The 15,345-nt window shown below is 55.9% G+C and overlaps 6 protein-coding genes across 6 annotated transcripts, besides 6 other annotated features; 3 read left to right on the top strand and 3 right to left on the bottom strand.

Moving 5' to 3' along the window:
- Window positions 1–1,368: 1,368 nt before the first annotated feature.
- Window positions 1,369–2,954, top strand: ACLA_078060 (putative MFS transporter; the record flags this gene model as incomplete). Its single annotated transcript, XM_001270483.1, has 2 exons — window positions 1,369–1,591; window positions 1,663–2,954. 2 exons carry the CDS (start codon window positions 1,369–1,371, stop codon window positions 2,952–2,954), a joined length of 1,515 nt encoding a protein of 504 aa, XP_001270484.1.
- A 1,314-nt stretch (window positions 2,955–4,268) lies between these two features.
- On the top strand, window positions 4,269–6,073 carry ACLA_078070 (putative MFS quinate transporter; the record flags this gene model as incomplete). The annotated part of the gene is made up of 4 exons (XM_001270484.1): window positions 4,269–4,546; window positions 4,591–4,780; window positions 4,830–4,958; window positions 5,006–6,073. The coding sequence occupies 4 exons, from the start codon at window positions 4,269–4,271 to the stop codon at window positions 6,071–6,073; spliced, it is 1,665 nt and encodes a 554-aa protein (XP_001270485.1).
- A 61-nt stretch (window positions 6,074–6,134) lies between these two features.
- On the bottom strand, window positions 6,135–6,935 carry ACLA_078080 (uncharacterized protein; the record flags this gene model as incomplete). Its single annotated transcript, XM_001270485.1, has 1 exon — window positions 6,135–6,935. One exon carries the CDS (start codon window positions 6,933–6,935, stop codon window positions 6,135–6,137), a length of 801 nt encoding a protein of 266 aa, XP_001270486.1.
- Window positions 6,936–7,607: 672 nt separating this feature from the next.
- Window positions 7,608–7,640: a microsatellite.
- Window positions 7,608–7,641: a microsatellite.
- Window positions 7,642–7,716: 75 nt separating this feature from the next.
- isn1 (IMP 5'-nucleotidase ISN1) lies at window positions 7,717–9,494 on the top strand (the record flags this gene model as incomplete). Its single annotated transcript, XM_001270486.1, has 7 exons — window positions 7,717–7,741; window positions 7,782–7,810; window positions 7,871–7,891; window positions 8,023–8,170; window positions 8,234–9,067; window positions 9,204–9,343; window positions 9,405–9,494. The coding sequence occupies 7 exons, from the start codon at window positions 7,717–7,719 to the stop codon at window positions 9,492–9,494; spliced, it is 1,287 nt and encodes a 428-aa protein (XP_001270487.1).
- Window positions 9,085–9,113: a microsatellite.
- Window positions 9,495–9,687: 193 nt separating the features above from the next.
- On the bottom strand, window positions 9,688–10,822 carry ACLA_078100 (uncharacterized protein; the record flags this gene model as incomplete). The annotated part of the gene is made up of 2 exons (XM_001270487.1): window positions 9,688–10,647; window positions 10,751–10,822. 2 exons carry the CDS (start codon window positions 10,820–10,822, stop codon window positions 9,688–9,690), a joined length of 1,032 nt encoding a protein of 343 aa, XP_001270488.1.
- Window positions 10,823–11,576: 754 nt separating this feature from the next.
- ACLA_078110 (ATP-dependent 6-phosphofructokinase) lies at window positions 11,577–14,095 on the bottom strand (the record flags this gene model as incomplete). Its single annotated transcript, XM_001270488.1, has 3 exons — window positions 11,577–12,752; window positions 12,827–13,288; window positions 13,355–14,095. The coding sequence occupies 3 exons, from the start codon at window positions 14,093–14,095 to the stop codon at window positions 11,577–11,579; spliced, it is 2,379 nt and encodes a 792-aa protein (XP_001270489.1).
- Window positions 12,775–12,799: a microsatellite.
- Window positions 14,096–14,209: 114 nt separating the features above from the next.
- Window positions 14,210–14,276: a microsatellite.
- A 96-nt stretch (window positions 14,277–14,372) lies between these two features.
- Window positions 14,373–14,402: a microsatellite.
- The last annotated feature ends 943 nt before the right edge of the window (window positions 14,403–15,345 follow it).

Genomic DNA, 15,345 nt, shown 5'->3' on the forward strand with positions numbered 1-15,345 from the left:
CCTTTCTCCCCAGTTAGAGCAGACAACCAAGTATGCATTATTATACTCGAGTATTTGTTTTGGCCTACGCGTATGGAGACTGGAGAGTGAAGGCGCAGCTATCACGTGCATTGGGCGGGTCGAGACTCGAGTCAACCTTCTCTTCTTCTTCTTCATCACCAGCAACCTTCAAGTTCCTTCACCCCAACCCTTCAGCCAGGGAAGCTGTCAAGTGTCAACATCGGTGAATCTAACCGACTGGTGGGAAACCGTGGGTCTTCGAATACCATCGGTTATTTGACCCTCATGCCAAGTCCCACAGTATTGATTTCGTAATATTTTGCACACAATATTGCCATTGGTCATCATAGCTGAACTCCCGTGATTGTGGAAGTGGAATGGATAAAACGCGGGGAGAAGTTAGAAGAAGCTAACTTCGGTGGCTTGGAGTCTTTGCAAGTTGCATACTGGCCACATGAATGATACCGGCCCAGTCTCGAAGTGGCCAGTCAAGGCGCACAGTATTTGGCACAGCGCCACAAATCAGCACCAGTCTGTAAGTAGGCTGTCAGGAGTATTCCTCTTTCCTGCCTCCCTCCTTCCTCCCTTATCTCTTCTATCTTCTCTGCAGACACCGTCTCAGATGAAGAGGCTGCAACTGAGATGATTAGCACACTGATGATATGCCTTCGTTTTGATGACAAAGGGCTGACTGTTTGCAGTTCTAATCCTTATCACGACGATGGTCGCTTCCCGTAGACCTTGACACACGCCAAGGCCTTCGTTTTGACTTTGTACCGACGGGCGAAGAGAGGAATAGCTTCAAAGTCTAATTCGGACTAGGCAATTTGCAAAATTGGTTGTGCCAAGCAATCACTGATAAATGCTTTCACTGATAGGGAAGATGAGATGCATGCAGCATGGCTCTAACCTGGCGGCTTGACTCAGCGTTTTTGCCCTACTGTCTCAGGTTGAATGCCTCGGGGGGAAAAAAAAAAGACTTTTGAGTTCTGTTAACCTGTCCCACGCCTGCATCTGCCGTGTTATGACTACCGCAAAGCTGTGCCACGACTCTGGTTAGGCTCCTCTAGAGTGACAATTACTGGCCTTCAAGAAAGCTCAGGTACCCAGAAGCAACTGTCACTGTCACCACTACCCCACAGTTTCTAATCTAGGCGACCCCAGGTTCCATAGGCGGTCCCCACGCATATCCGATTATCAGTTCCGTTTGTGAGATTCGGCAGATCCGACTTTATTCTCCTATCCGACGAAAGCTGGACCTATAAATCGTCCTTCACGCATGGGTTCTGGGGGCTTTGCTCTGGACGAAGGTGATCAACCCTCGCAGGATTTTGGTAAGTCACGCCTTTTTCACCACAAAACACCCTGATGGCGGACGAAAAGGGTGCCGCGGATCACCGAGAACACTTTGCTCATGAGACAGCCCATGATGCTGCCAGCCGAGGTCAACTTGCGACTGACCAATATGGTCACGCCCTGGTAGAGTTTGATCGTGCCGCGGAAAGACGACTGCGGTTGAAGATTGACCTCTACATCGTGCCCACTGTTGCCTTGCTCTATCTCTTTTGTTTTATCGACAGAGCCAACATCGGTACGTTGATATACTCGATGCAGTTGATTGCAGGATACAGCCCAGTGCTGACTGAGATTTCCTCGTCGCAGGTAATGCCAAGCTCGCCGGATTCGAAAAAGACCTTGGACTCAAGGGCAACGACTACAATGCTCTCCTGTCTATCTTCTACATCTCCTACATCTTGTTCGAAATCCCTAGCAACATTGCCTGCAAATGGATTGGCCCCGGCTGGTTCCTGCCCGTGATGACCCTGGGCTTTGGCATTTCCTCGCTCGGCACGGCCTTTGTCCACGACATCCGCGCCGCGTCTGGCGTCCGATTCGTGCTGGGAATCTTCGAGGCAGGCATGCTGCCAGGCATCGCCTATTATCTGTCTCGCTGGTACCGGCGCAGTGAGCTAGCCTTCCGCCTGTCCCTCTACATTGTCATGGCCCCGCTGGCCGGTGCCTTTGGCGGTCTGCTTGCGTCCGCTATCCTGAAGCTGGATCATTTCGGCGGCCTGCGCACCTGGCGCATGATCTTTGCGATTGAGGGCATTGTCACCATCGGATTAGCTGTGATCTCGTTCTTCACACTGACCGACCGTCCCGAGACCGCGCGCTGGCTCACGCAGGAAGAGAAGGACCTCGCCGTTGCTCGCGTCAAGTCCGAGCGTGTCGGAACCACCGAGGTGCTAGACAAGATCGACAAGGCCAAGACTCTGCGGGGTATCCTGAGCCCGGTGACCCTGGTGACCTCCTTTATCTTCCTCCTGAACAACATCACGGTGCAGGGTCTTGCCTTCTTCGCGCCCACCATTGTCAGAACTATCTATCCCCATGACTCAGTAGTCTCCCAGCAGCTGCACACCGTTCCCCCGTATGTCGTGGGCGCGTTCTTCACAGTGTTGTTCCCCTTCCTTAGCTGGCGCTACGACAACCGTGTGGTGTTCTTTGTGGTCGGGGCCCCGTTCATGATGATCGGATACATCATGTTCCTGGCCAGCACCAACCCCATGGTCCGCTACGGCGCGACCTTCCTCATTGCCAGCGGTGCCTTCGCTTTTGGTGCGCTGTGCAGTGCCCACGTGTCGAACAATGTTATCTCGGACACGGCGCGCTCCTCAGCCATTGGCACCGCGGTGATGTTCGGCAACGTTGGTGGTCTGATCTCCACCTGGTCCTTCCTACCATTCGATGCTCCCAACTACCACATCGGCAACGGTCTGAACCTGGCCACCGCGGCCACGACCATGATCACGGGTGCGCTGCTGTGGGCGTGGATGGTATGGGATAACAAGAAGCGCGACAAGGTGAATGTCGACCAGGCGCTGGCTGGTCTCTCGCAGCGACAGATCCAGGACCTTGACTGGCGCAACCCTGCTTTCCGCTGGCGTGTGTAGATTGAGGGTTGGGTTTGGAAATATGTTTATCTTCTTTCTGTTTTAAATGGAGTGACGGGTATCCACAATATCAATATAACTTGGTCATCTCCGAAGTCTCCGTATATTGTCCCAGTCGAACTGTATTCCTTCTGATGCAGCCATGTTGTCTCAGTGTGGTTTGTTGCCTTCCAAATATGACCAATCGGGGGCAGTGGATTAACCTTGCTTGCTAATCACCACCTTATTTCCCTCCGCCACACTGTGTTGTCCCCCACGTTGACCATCAACATCACTGCATAACTACAGAGTACAACAGACAGCAAATGAGACAGTCACACTAACGCTACGGAGGACCAGCTAGCGATATCCTCCACGTTTCCTTTTCCTCGGGGTCTCCGATGACCTCTACGATCGATACCGTTCCGCTCCAATCTGGAGTTCCCGAATGGCAGCCCCCTCCAGTCCCACGTTCATCCCCCCTGGCTACTGCCCAGGCGTGCTGCTTAGCGGTGTTCTGGTCAAAGCTGCCTCGCAACGGCCGACGATCGATGATGACATTGATCGGCGTTACACGAATGCAAATGCAACCCAACTGAAACCGGGCGCTTCGATTCGACAAGAGTTGCATCGTGATCTGGCCTAGCTACTCTACCCCAACACAGATGGGGTCGGTGAATAGTGGAGGCATTTATCCAGGGCTCCTGACTGGCGGACTTTGGTTATAATTCTGGTGGTATGACAGGGATGCGTCGGGATACAGCCGATGGTTTGCGGGGAAGGAGATGTTGAGAGAGAAACGACTCATTTGGATAGTGTGATGCTGTTTGGACGATGAAGATGCGAGTATGCTGCGAGAGAGCTTGTGTCTAATGACAACAGCTGCTCCTCGTCGTTCCATCAATCCACTCATTGAGAGAGTTTAAGCATAAGCAGATGGCTTCGATTACCATGCTAAGTCAATGCGCAATAAGCTTGCACGCCACAGCACCCAAGTCTTGACCAAGCCTTGATTGGACCAGGAGCCACATGCAGTGCTTGGCTTGGTCGCCTGACACCAGTTGCTTGCCAGCATTGAGCAACCTGTGAGCGTCGGTAGCCAGTTCATTCTCTTCCGGAATATGCTCGTCGTGCCTCAGGACGTCGGCTATGCAATTAGGTTTGCCTCAAGCTCAATGTCTTAATTTCTGTCTTTGACCCCGCCTTTCTTCCTCACCGTTCGAGGCAGTATCAGATGCAAGGGATATAAACCCCAGCTGATCGTCTCCCCCTCCCTCTGGCTGGCACTACCAGGCACATCCTCTCCATCTACTTCACCTGGTTGTAACAAACGATATGGCAGGCGGCGCAAAAAAACCCATCAATATCTTCCGGCAGAGGAACCTCCCCGAACCAAAAGAGGTCTTCAACTGGCGGTTATGGTTCGCCGTACTTTCCTTTGGTCTCATGGGCGCTGCCCGCGGCGTGGATGAGGGGTTGATCTCGGGTGCTTTCAACTCGAAGGATTTCCAACGGACGATTCATTTCAGCGAGTACAGCGCGGTCGAACAGACGAACATCAAGGCGAATGTGTCGGCGATGGTGCAGATAGGGTCCGTCGGAGGTGCTCTATTGTAAGTCCCTGCCCAATTAGTCAGGTACAGTGCTGACTGCTTAGTGCGTTTGTGGTTTGTGATCGCATCGGTCGGATTTGGGCCACCCGGCAGCTCTGTGTTTTATGGATTGTCGGCATCGCCATCTTCATGGGCGCGAACGGAAACCTGGGTGCGGTCTACGCCGGTCGCTTCATTGCAGGGCTGGGTGTGGGCCAGACGGTTGTGGTTGGCCCGGTGTATCTTGCAGAAATTGTAAGGGTCACATTGCGGTTGCAAGTGCGTATACTGATAGATTGCGTAGGCACCCGCGTCTATCCGGGGGTTGTGTACTTGCGTCTTCACGGGCTTCGTGTATCTGGGTATCGTCCTCGCGTACTTTACCAACTACGGCTGTCAGGTCAATCTGGGCGACAACACACACAAACGATGGGTTAGTCGTCTGCCTTCGGGGAGAAGACTCATACTGACAAAGCACAGGAGGTCCCAACCAGTCTCCACATCATCTTCTCCGGCCTCATCTTCCTCCTCTCCTTCCTCCAGTACGAGTCGCCGCGGTTCCTGGTCAAGAAAGGTCAATACGAACAGGCGCTACGCAATCTCGCGCGCTTGCGGCATCTGCCTGAGGACCACGAGTACGTGTTGCAGGAGATCACAGCCATCGAGCAGTCGCACCAGGCGGAGCTCGAAGCCACCATGGGCGCGGGCTGGCTCGGCATGCTCCGGGAGACATTCCTAATCCCCAAGAACCTGTACCGGATATACCTTGCGGCTATGTCGCAGATCCTCTCTCAGTGGTCTGGAGCGGGGTCGATCACGCTGTACGCGCCGGACCTGTTCAAGCTGCTGGGAATCACAGGCTCGAACGAGTCGCTGCTGGTCACGGGGGTGTTCGGCATCATCAAGCTTGTCGCGGCGATCTCCTGCGCTCTGTTCCTGGTCGACGTGATCGGGCGCAAACGTGCGCTGCTCATCGGGATCACGCTGCAGGCGATCGCAATGATCTACGTGGCGGGGTTCCTGACGGGCGTGCCCAGCATGGGGATCATGGACGACTTTGTGCTCCCCGCGTCGAAGAAGGGGATCAGCCGGGGCGCGATCGCCATGATCTACCTGTCCGGGTTCGGGTGGGCGCTGGGTTGGAACTCGATGCAGTACCTGTTGACGGCGGAGCTGTTCCCGCTGCGGATCCGGGCGCTGGCAACGTCGATCACGATGACGCTGCACTTTGCGAACCAGTACGGGAACTCGCGCGCGGTGCCGAACATGCTGCTCGCCACGGCGGACGGCGGCATCACGCCCAAGGGCACGTTCTGGTGCTTTGCGGCGGTGACGATCGTGGGCGGGCTGTGGGTGCTGGTGAGCATCCCGGAGACGGCAGGGCGGTCGCTGGAGAGCATGGACCGGCTGTTCGAGCTGCCGTGGTACAAGATCGGGTTGTACGGGAACCGGGACGCGGAGCAGCGGGATCTGGTGCTGTCGGAGAAGGCGCAGGTGGCGGAAGAGACGCGAGCGACGGCGACACATACGGAGGATACGAGGGTGTAGGCAGTATCATTTGTCATGCAGTACTTTTGATATGATTATGATCTAGTTTAATACCAGACGACTAAGAATCCACCGGCACAATCACAATCCTCGCCTTCCTCGCCGCATCCTCCCTGACACCCTCCTCCTTTCTCCCCCGTCGCTCCCGCCCACTCACCTCCATCTCGTCCATCTCCTCAAGCCCCTCCCACGGCACCTCAACCCTCACACGCAACCCCCTCGGCCTGAAGAACGTCTCATTCCACCTCTGCACCGTCCTCGCCAGCGCCCCAGCCTTTCTCTCCCCTTTCCCCAGAACATCCTCATCCCCATCCCTCTCCACCTCCACCTCCGCCACCGGTTCCGCCGCCGCAATAACCAGATTCATCTCCTCTCGATTCCGGCGCGCCTTGCGCCCCACCAGCACTGCGGGCACGGCCCCCAGCACGCCCAGCATGGTCCCGCCGAGCGCCAGCGCGCCCAGCGCCTTCGCGACGGTTGTGACCCACTGCCCGCGGGACAGTTTTACGTGTGTGGCGAGCTCATGTGTGAACTGCGTCCAGTGGGTGGGTGTGATGGCGAAGTCGCGGAGGACGGGCGGGTAGACGAAGCCGGAGGTGAAGTAGTCTGCGCGGGAGGGGACTTGGAGGCCGTGGGTGAGGGCGCTGTAGGTGGAAGATGCTGAGCCTGATGCTGAGTATGAGCGTGGTGTGGATGAGTGTTTTGAGGTTGTCGTTGTCGTGGTGGTGGTGGTAGTTTCGGAGGGGGTATATGGAGGAGGAGGGTCTGATGGGGGCAGATTTGAGCTCGAGCTCGAGCTAGACCTAGATCTAGAACTCCGGCTCGAGTGGTTCGCGCTTGGATTTGTGTTTGTATTCACCATCTTGATGATGTCTGTTTGTTGGTGGCGATTGTTATCTCTACTCTACTTCAACTATGCGGTATATATATCCCCAGCATGGCACCATTTCCAGACATCCCCCCCCCCCCTGCAAACAACCCTGAGTAATTCCATATGACTCCGACTCGATGTAACTCTACAATGAGATGACTGGCCATATGTCTCTCATTTCCCCCAAATGCCGCTCCCAGCCGCGACAAAGTGATAGGCTGCGCATATGCCTCAGGCTGCCGCGACGACGACGACAACCATCATAATGACTGTACAACCACCGAATACGAGACCAGCACTACAGCACGATCCCGCCCTCTGCTTTCTGGGTGAGTGTTTGCGTCATGGCAAATCACCGGCGACGATAATCGGACTAGGGGACTCGTCTCTGTCTAGTGCGTCTAAGCCCCTGTTTGGCGAGCGAGCTTGATTCCGGGGGATTGGCGAATCAGGCCGGTGCAGCGAGGTGACTGGGGATGAGTCATATTGTGTCTTCTTCAGAGATGGAGGCTGTGTGAAGGGCTAGATGTTTCTTGATCCTGATCTAGATACTCTTATCTCTCTTCTTTCTAGCCTGTGGTACTGGCACAGACGGAGTACATCAACTGGATAACCTCAGACGTGTCAGTCTTGGCGCCCCTGAAGTGAAGCCCAAAGCGGGGGAACAACAACAACAACAACAACAACAACAACAACACCGTCTCTTCTTCTCTTCTCTTCTTCCATCTCTCTCTCTCTCTTCTCTCTCCTACTTTCATCACTAATCATCATCATGACTACCAGATATCGCGTTGAATGTATGTTCCCAAGTATCAGTCTCTTTGTATCTCTTTACAGTTCTAACCTACTGTGTAGATGCTCTCAAGGTATGCTCGTCCGGTCCAGGTCGAGAGGACAGACAATGTCGTTGACTCCCTTCTCCGTAGTCGCACCGCCGCGATCAGTTAGTAAGTTCCTCTTCAAGCTAAGCATAGCTAAGCCTCTAATACTGACGATTCCAGATTGAATGGATCAAAGTGAGTCAGCCAGCCAGCCAGCGAGTTGTTGAACAAAGAACACTCCTCACCGGATGAATCAGGGCCTCCTGGCGGTCCCGTTCGTGCTGCACTCGCAGCCCACCGCCGTCTACCAGGAACACAGCGAGAACCTGGTCGCCGTCGCGGCCGACACGCACCAGCGCTACGCCGAGATCTTCCGTGACGTCGAGAAGCTCATTGCCGATCATAGTGCGTCTAGCCTTCCTGGAAGAATTAAGTGTAGAGGTTTTGGGTTCTAAGGAGATAGGATAGTCCACCATGAGCGCACCAGCGCCCCTGGCAAATCCAAACTCAAGCTGCTCGTCCCCACCGTGGGCTCGTTCTTCAGCCCGCTCCCGCTCGAGGACGCCTTCAACTACCAGGACCGCAAGCGCTATATCAGCCGCCGCCGCTTCGTCGCCCCCTCCTTCAACGATATCCGCCTCACGCTCAACACAGCGCAGCTGCTGGGCCTCGTGCGGGGGTCCGGGTCATCCCCGGACTCCCCATCATCATCATCCGGCTGCGGCATCGACCTCGTCACCTTCGACGGCGACGTCACCCTTTACGACGACGGCGCCTGCCTCACGCCCGACAACCCGGCCATCCCGCGTCTGCTCCGCCTGCTGCACCGCGGCGTGCGCATCGGCATCGTCACCGCCGCCGGCTACACCGAGGCCGCCAAGTACTACGAGCGGCTGGGCGGCCTGCTCGACGCCGTCCACGCCAGCACCAGCCTCACCCCAACCCAGAAATCCAACCTCATCATCATGGGCGGCGAAAGCAACTACCTCTTCCGCTTCGACGCCGACGCCCCGCACCGCCTCGCCCCCGTCCCCCGCGACCACTGGCTCCTCGACGAAATGAAGGCCTGGAACCAGTCCGACATCGCCGCCCTCCTCGACATCGCCGAGTCGTCCCTGCGCGCCTGCGCCGCAAACCTCAACCTCCCCGTCGCCGTCCTCCGCAAGGACCGCGCCGTCGGCGTCTACCCGCTCGACCGCGCAAAGCTCCACCGCGAACAGCTTGAGGAGACCGTCCTCGTCGTGCAGAATACCGTCGAGCGCTCCGCGGTGGGCGAGCGACTCCCTTTTTGTGCTTTTAACGGTATCTCCATTCCCTCCTTTTCCTTTTTTTTTTCTTTTTTTTTTTTCTCTCATCCACCACCCCTTTACTCATCCACCCTGCACACTCCCGTTACTCATGTCACGTTACTAATGTTGTAATTTTGTTTCTCGGACAGGCGGCAACGACGTCTTCGTCGACATCGGCGACAAGTCGTGGGGTGTGCGCGCGTGCCAGCAATACTTCGGGGGCATCGAGCCGAGCCGCACGCTCCACGTCGGCGACCAGTTTCTGTCCGCCGGCGCGAATGATTTCAAGGTATTTCCCTTCCTCTTGGCAGTGGTTGTGTAGGTGGATGTTGACCTCAATGGATGTGTAGGCGCGCCTGGCGTCAACGACGGCGTGGATTGCCGGACCGGCGGAGACGGTGCAGCTGCTGGATGAATTGGAGGAGTTGGAAGGGAGGTGAATGAACCTACCTATTACTATACTACTATTGCGTCTATAATTAATAGCGAGTACGATTCTACGGAGTATAGGGACTGGAACTATTGGTGGGGAGGTATTTCCATGCGCCGATGATTATGGGAATTGTAATCTTTTTTTTTTCTTGCATCCGTAAGGAATGCTAGGAAACTTGAATAGCCCAGGTCAAGTCCATCTCAGTGCGAAAACGGAACCTGGTTGTTCTGGCCCATGCGGATGGCCTCGGCGGTGGCCTCGTCCAGATCCTCCACCGGTAGACCAAGTGCTTCATTATCCAACCCCCGCTGGGACTCATAATCGCCGCCCCCGTTCGGGAAGAACATCCGACTGTACAGCATGCGGGTATACAGACTCCAATCCTGCAGCTGCCTCCCCTCCCGTCCCTTCTGGTACCGCTCCCGGGACGAGGCCTGGAGGATCGTCCAGTCCGCATCGGTGGTCTTGGTGACGCGCTTGACGCTCTCGAACATCTCGCGCTGCGTCAGCCTGAAGCTCGAAACATACACCAAGCCGTCCCGGAACCGCGACAGGGTCGGGGCCCGGTCGTTCTCGTCGTCCGGGAGGTGCTTCAGACTGAGCAGCCGCGCCACGGCCCGGCCACACTGCGGCCACGTCGTCGTGTTGATGGGCTCAGTGCCCTCATCGAAGACGGTGACGGTGCGGTGGACGAAATCGAACCCGAACCGGTTCGGCCCGCCCCCCAAGCTCCACTCATACCAGAAATTGCACACAAGCAGCAGATACGAGCTGACGCCGAGCCGCTGGATCTCGGCCAGGACCCGGTCCCGCTTGCCGCTGATCATGCTTTCGTCGCAGAGCGCGTTGTTGGCCGCGTCGTGGCCGTACCAGTTTGGTTCGATGTACGGCACGCCGGCTGTTGCGGCTGCCCGGATGAGTTTGAGCATCGTGTCCGGCGGCGCCATGTTGCTCATCGTGATTAGGAGGACCTGCTGCCCGCGGAGGACGTCCACGAGAGCCTTCTCGTCGTCGTCGTCGTCGCTGGTGTAGTCGACCCGGGCGACCCGAACGCCCTCGGGCATTGTCTTGTTGCTCCCGGGCCGGGTGATGGCTGTGACGACGTGCTTGCCGTGTAACACGAGTTGTTCCGTGAGATGTCTTCCAACGGATCCGCCGGCCTTGAGTCTCATTCAGTCAGCACTGCCCTATCTATATGTATATTTTCCGCTGGAGTTGGAGTTGGAGCTGAAGTGGACTGGAGTGGAGTGTAGGTAGACGCACTCCGACAATGGCCACCCGCTCGATACGGTTGACGAAGCCCGGAGGCTGGTCTCTGGCGTATCCTACGGCCATCGGTTCTGATGAGAAAGGCTTCGGACAATTAGATGTAGCTTTGGGGAAGGATATATTTCCTCCCTGAACAGAGCGGTTCTTGAGGAGATACGTCGATCCCTATGAACAGGGAGATGAACCAACAACCACCGCGTGATCGCCAAATGCCCTTTTCCGGTAATCCCCTTTTATAAGTAGTTATCTGCCCACTGACTCTTCAGTATTGGACCGCTAGGCGGCTATACTTGCAGGGGTTAGCGAATGGCAATGGCAGGATCGGAGTTAAGACTTTCATACCTAGTACTCACGGTTAGGCACGGAGAAAAGGGACCTTAATACCTTATCTCCTTCTTTTCAACGTCTTAACATCATGAGGCAAACGACGGAGCATAGATATCTACTATGTAGGTAGACGCAGCTAAAATCAAACCCCGTCTTAACACCGGATCGGATTTAAACCTTCCCCTGCGCGGTCCAGAAAGAACACGTAGTTCTCGTGTTTGATACAGGAACTGGAACAGAATACAAACACTATTACTAGAAATATGACGGGGCTTCCATTGACTTGGAATGATGATGGAGATGGGATGGATGCATTAAATCATTGGACTATCATATCAAAACCTCATCCTGGCAAGCTGCACCGAGTGTATCATCAACAATCGTAGATTAGATCGTCCGCTTTTATCATCACACATCCTCGTACCACATTCGACGAAGGGTTCGATTCGACTAAGGCGAAGTAGGCGCACCCGGCGTAATCGCTGTATCCCAGTTAACTTGAATCTTCATGCACGACAGGAGGCATACTCTCATAGCACGTCCACATGTTCTTGCCCGCCTCCGCGCGCCCCGAGAGAACGTTGACGTAGTTTTGCAGCTCCAGCCAGAACTCAGTCTTGGGACGCCGGCGTTCCCAATCCGTCTCTGTCGCCTCCAGCCCGTCGGGCCCGCCCATCGCCGAGAACAGCACGTGCGACCCCTTGACGCCGATCACTGTCGCCGACATCGGGTCCGCCGCGATCTCGTCCGGCGTCTTGCCCGCGAACGCCTCCAGGTGCAGCATGCACTTGATCGACATGCGCAGCGCCCGGATCCGGTCCATCGGCGACGGCTTGCCGCCCTGCTGGAAATGACCCGGCACCGCCGCCCGCGACTCGAACCGCCCGTGCGCCTCCGCCTTGAAGATATCCGCGATCACCTGTGTTGTATACGTGCTTGACGCGCATTCGTTACGCAAAATTAGCTTGCCCGCCCGGTTCGCGCCCTTGTCGTGGGCAAAGTTCTCCCGCAAAAAGTCAATGTCGTTGGACAGCATCTTGATGTCGATCCCTTCCTCAGGGATGTACACGGCCGTCGCGCCCACCGCCAGACCCGCCGTGGTGGCGATGTAGCCGGACTTGCCGCCCTGCGTCTCGATCACGAAGACCCGGCGCCGCGACGACGATGCCGACTGCCGGATGGCGTCGCAGAACTCGATCAGCGTGTTGAGACACGTGTCGCTGCCCAGCGAGTACTCCGTGCCCGGCACGTTGTTCGAGATCGTCGCCGGCAGCACGACCATGGGGATCTTAAAGGCCGGGTACTTGTCGCGCGCCTGCCGCAGCTGGCTCACGGCCGTGAACGCCTCGAACCCACCGACTACAAACAGCGCGTCGAACTGGTACTTCTCGAAGCACATGGCCGTAGTCTCAATGTCCTCGGACGGCAGGCTGCGGTTGGTGCCAATGTCCGAACCGCCCTCGTTGACCCACGCGTCCGCCTCCAGCCACTCGACCTCGCGCACTGAGCTGACCGGCTTATCATCGTGGTGTCGGCACAGACCGGGGAAGCCGTTGTGGATGGCCAGAGGGGTGTGGCCCCGGGTGAGGCAGTACGCGACCGCCGCACGGGTGGCCTGGTTCATCCCGCCGGCGGGGGCACCAACGTGGATGATGGCAATTCGCATTTTCTGTTCGGTCAGTTAGTTGGGGAAAGGAAAAAAAAGAAAAGAAAAGAGGGGGTTTAGGATGATAAGCAACACACCTTGTGATGGGGGACGAGCATCTTGGGATGATCGGGGGTGGCGGTGTTGAGATAGGCAAAATGGTACTCCTTGAACTCAGCGTCACGCAGCTTCATGGCCGCCTCAAAGTTCTTCTCATGGATCAGCTGCGCCACCTCCTTGGTTTCCTTCACGGCGTCCATCAAGGGCGTGCGCATGATCTTGTTCTCACGGATGGTGATGACGGGCGAAGCCGATTCCGGCCTCATGTCCAAGACGGCGCGCACGGCCTCCATGCCCTGCAGGGTCGACAGCCAGCGGTCGTATGCGCAGGCCGGTCCTCCTCTCTGAGTATGTCCCAGCACGGTGACACGGGTATCCAGCCCCAGGCGTTGTGTAAGGATGTCTTTGATGGTGGAGCTGGAGATCTTGTTGAGACTGCGGTCTTGAGCACCTTCGGCGACAATGACGATCGTGCGACGCTTGCCGCGTTCTCTGCGGTTCTACGATGGAGTCAGCTCTCTCATTTGATTGCAGACCCAAACCCAAAAAAAAAAAAAAAAATTTACCTTGGTAATCATGGCGCACATGTCATCCTCCCATCCGTCGCGCGGAGGCATCTCGGGGATGAACAGCCAGTCGGCCCCGGTGCTGATGGCGGACATCAAGGCCAGCCAGCCGCAGTGCCGACCCATGACCTCGATAACGAAACCGCGCTGGTGTGAAAAGGCTGTGTCGAAAACGTCGTCAACGGCGTCGCAAATGCGGGTGAGCGAGGAATAGCAGCCGATGGTGGCGTCTGTGCCGGACAAGTCGTTGTCGATCGAACCCACCAGGCCGACAATGTTCAACACTGTGTACGGCCTGATCTGCTCCGCCGTCAATTCCCCGTGGCTGACCAGTTCCTCCAGCAGCCCAGGCCATTCCGAGCGAAAGACGTCGGCACCGGTCAAACTGCCATCACCACCGCAGACCACCAACGCGTCGATGCCCCGCAGGATCATATTCTTCGCGGCCTTGAGACGACCCGCGCGTTCCCGGAAAGACATGCAGCGAGCCGACCCGATCAGTGTGCCACCCTTGGAGAGCCAGCCCCGCACGTCTTCCCAGTGCAGCTGACGGATCATATCCCCTCCATGTACCAGACCTTCGTATCCCTCGAACACGGCGTAGGCTTCGCAGTCGGAGTAGATGGCCATACGGACGACGGCCCGCACCACTCCATTCATACCAGGAGCATCACCACCCGAGGTGAGGACACCGATGCGGCGTCTCTTGGGGGGTTCGACGGGCGCTTTTGCGGGATCCATCCTGTCGATGATTGCCGTAAATCAATGGACAGGAGCAAATGGATACAGAGATCAATTGAAAAAAAGAAGCAAAACAAAGCTCGAACGGAGAGCAGAAAGAAGCTCTGAGAAAGAGTTGTGATGATAATGATGTGGTGGTGATAGTGGTACCAGATGGTGGTGGTGGGGGAGGGGGGGGGGGGAAGAATTCCGGTGAGAGAAAGCGGGAGTGGGAAAGGGTACGTCACAGACTTGAGCGAGCGGGTTCAATGATGACTACACCAGCAGTTAAGGAGATAGTATGGGAGTATGGGAGTATGGGAGTATGGACTATGGATGAATCTCATGGAGAGTTCGATGAGAGATGGGAGATGAAAGGAGATTCTTATTAAAAGGAGCAGACCGACAAGAGACTGATGGGCTGACTGACAGAGAGTGGTGAGCAGCAGCAACCATAACAACAACTGCTAACAACCTGATACCGACAACACCACCTCTCCATCTGCCTGGTCCAATCCCTGCAATCAACTAACTCACTTGCCTAGTCCTCCTTTGTAGTTCGCAGTAGTCCTGGCACTACCGAGTGACAAGTGAGGATTGACCGTGTTTCACTGCATCACCGATTGGCTCCGGCCAGCCTGAGGTGTCGACGTCACGGTGTAGCTAGTTTGGGCTTAGTGGCTTGGCAGTCACGTGGAGACCTTTTGCCCAATCATGTCGCTCCTGACGCGCTCTTAGGTAATAATCTCTACTTATATAACAGTACAAGCAAAATTGACTGTGGCCTGATAGTTCGATAGTGGCAGAGTCAGCACTCTAACTTGCCTAATTCTTGGTGATCTGTACAATCATGACTGCTGAGTGCTGAATATTGGCTCCGTGCAAACCAGGTTGTCTCTTGACATCAGCAGTGGAGTACAATGTAGTCGCTCGCTGTGTACACTCGTAGTCGACTGGACACTGTCCTCGACTGAACCGAGTACCGACGACTCCCACTTCCAGCCGTGGAGCTTGGTTCCTGGTGCTGTAAGCCACAGGATGTCGTCCAATGCTTGGCTTTACTACCTCGATTCAACAATAATGATGCATGATGGCATGAACTATCTACTGGGAATTTGTCCTGACTAGTCTCGACTCTCGAGGACTCGACTGGGCTCTGCAGGCCATGACGCTCATTATCGAGGAGAAGTAAAGGTCAATATAGCTGAGCTGATAGTATCAGATTTGATGCAGGGGCCTAGCTTTCTTGTTCTCTGGCTATGAAGATAAAT

The sequence above is a fragment of the Aspergillus clavatus genome, genomic scaffold, assembly GCF_000002715.2.
Source record: "Aspergillus clavatus NRRL 1 1099423829803 genomic scaffold, whole genome shotgun sequence".
In the NCBI taxonomy this organism is placed as follows: Eukaryota; Fungi; Ascomycota; class Eurotiomycetes; order Eurotiales; family Aspergillaceae; genus Aspergillus; species Aspergillus clavatus.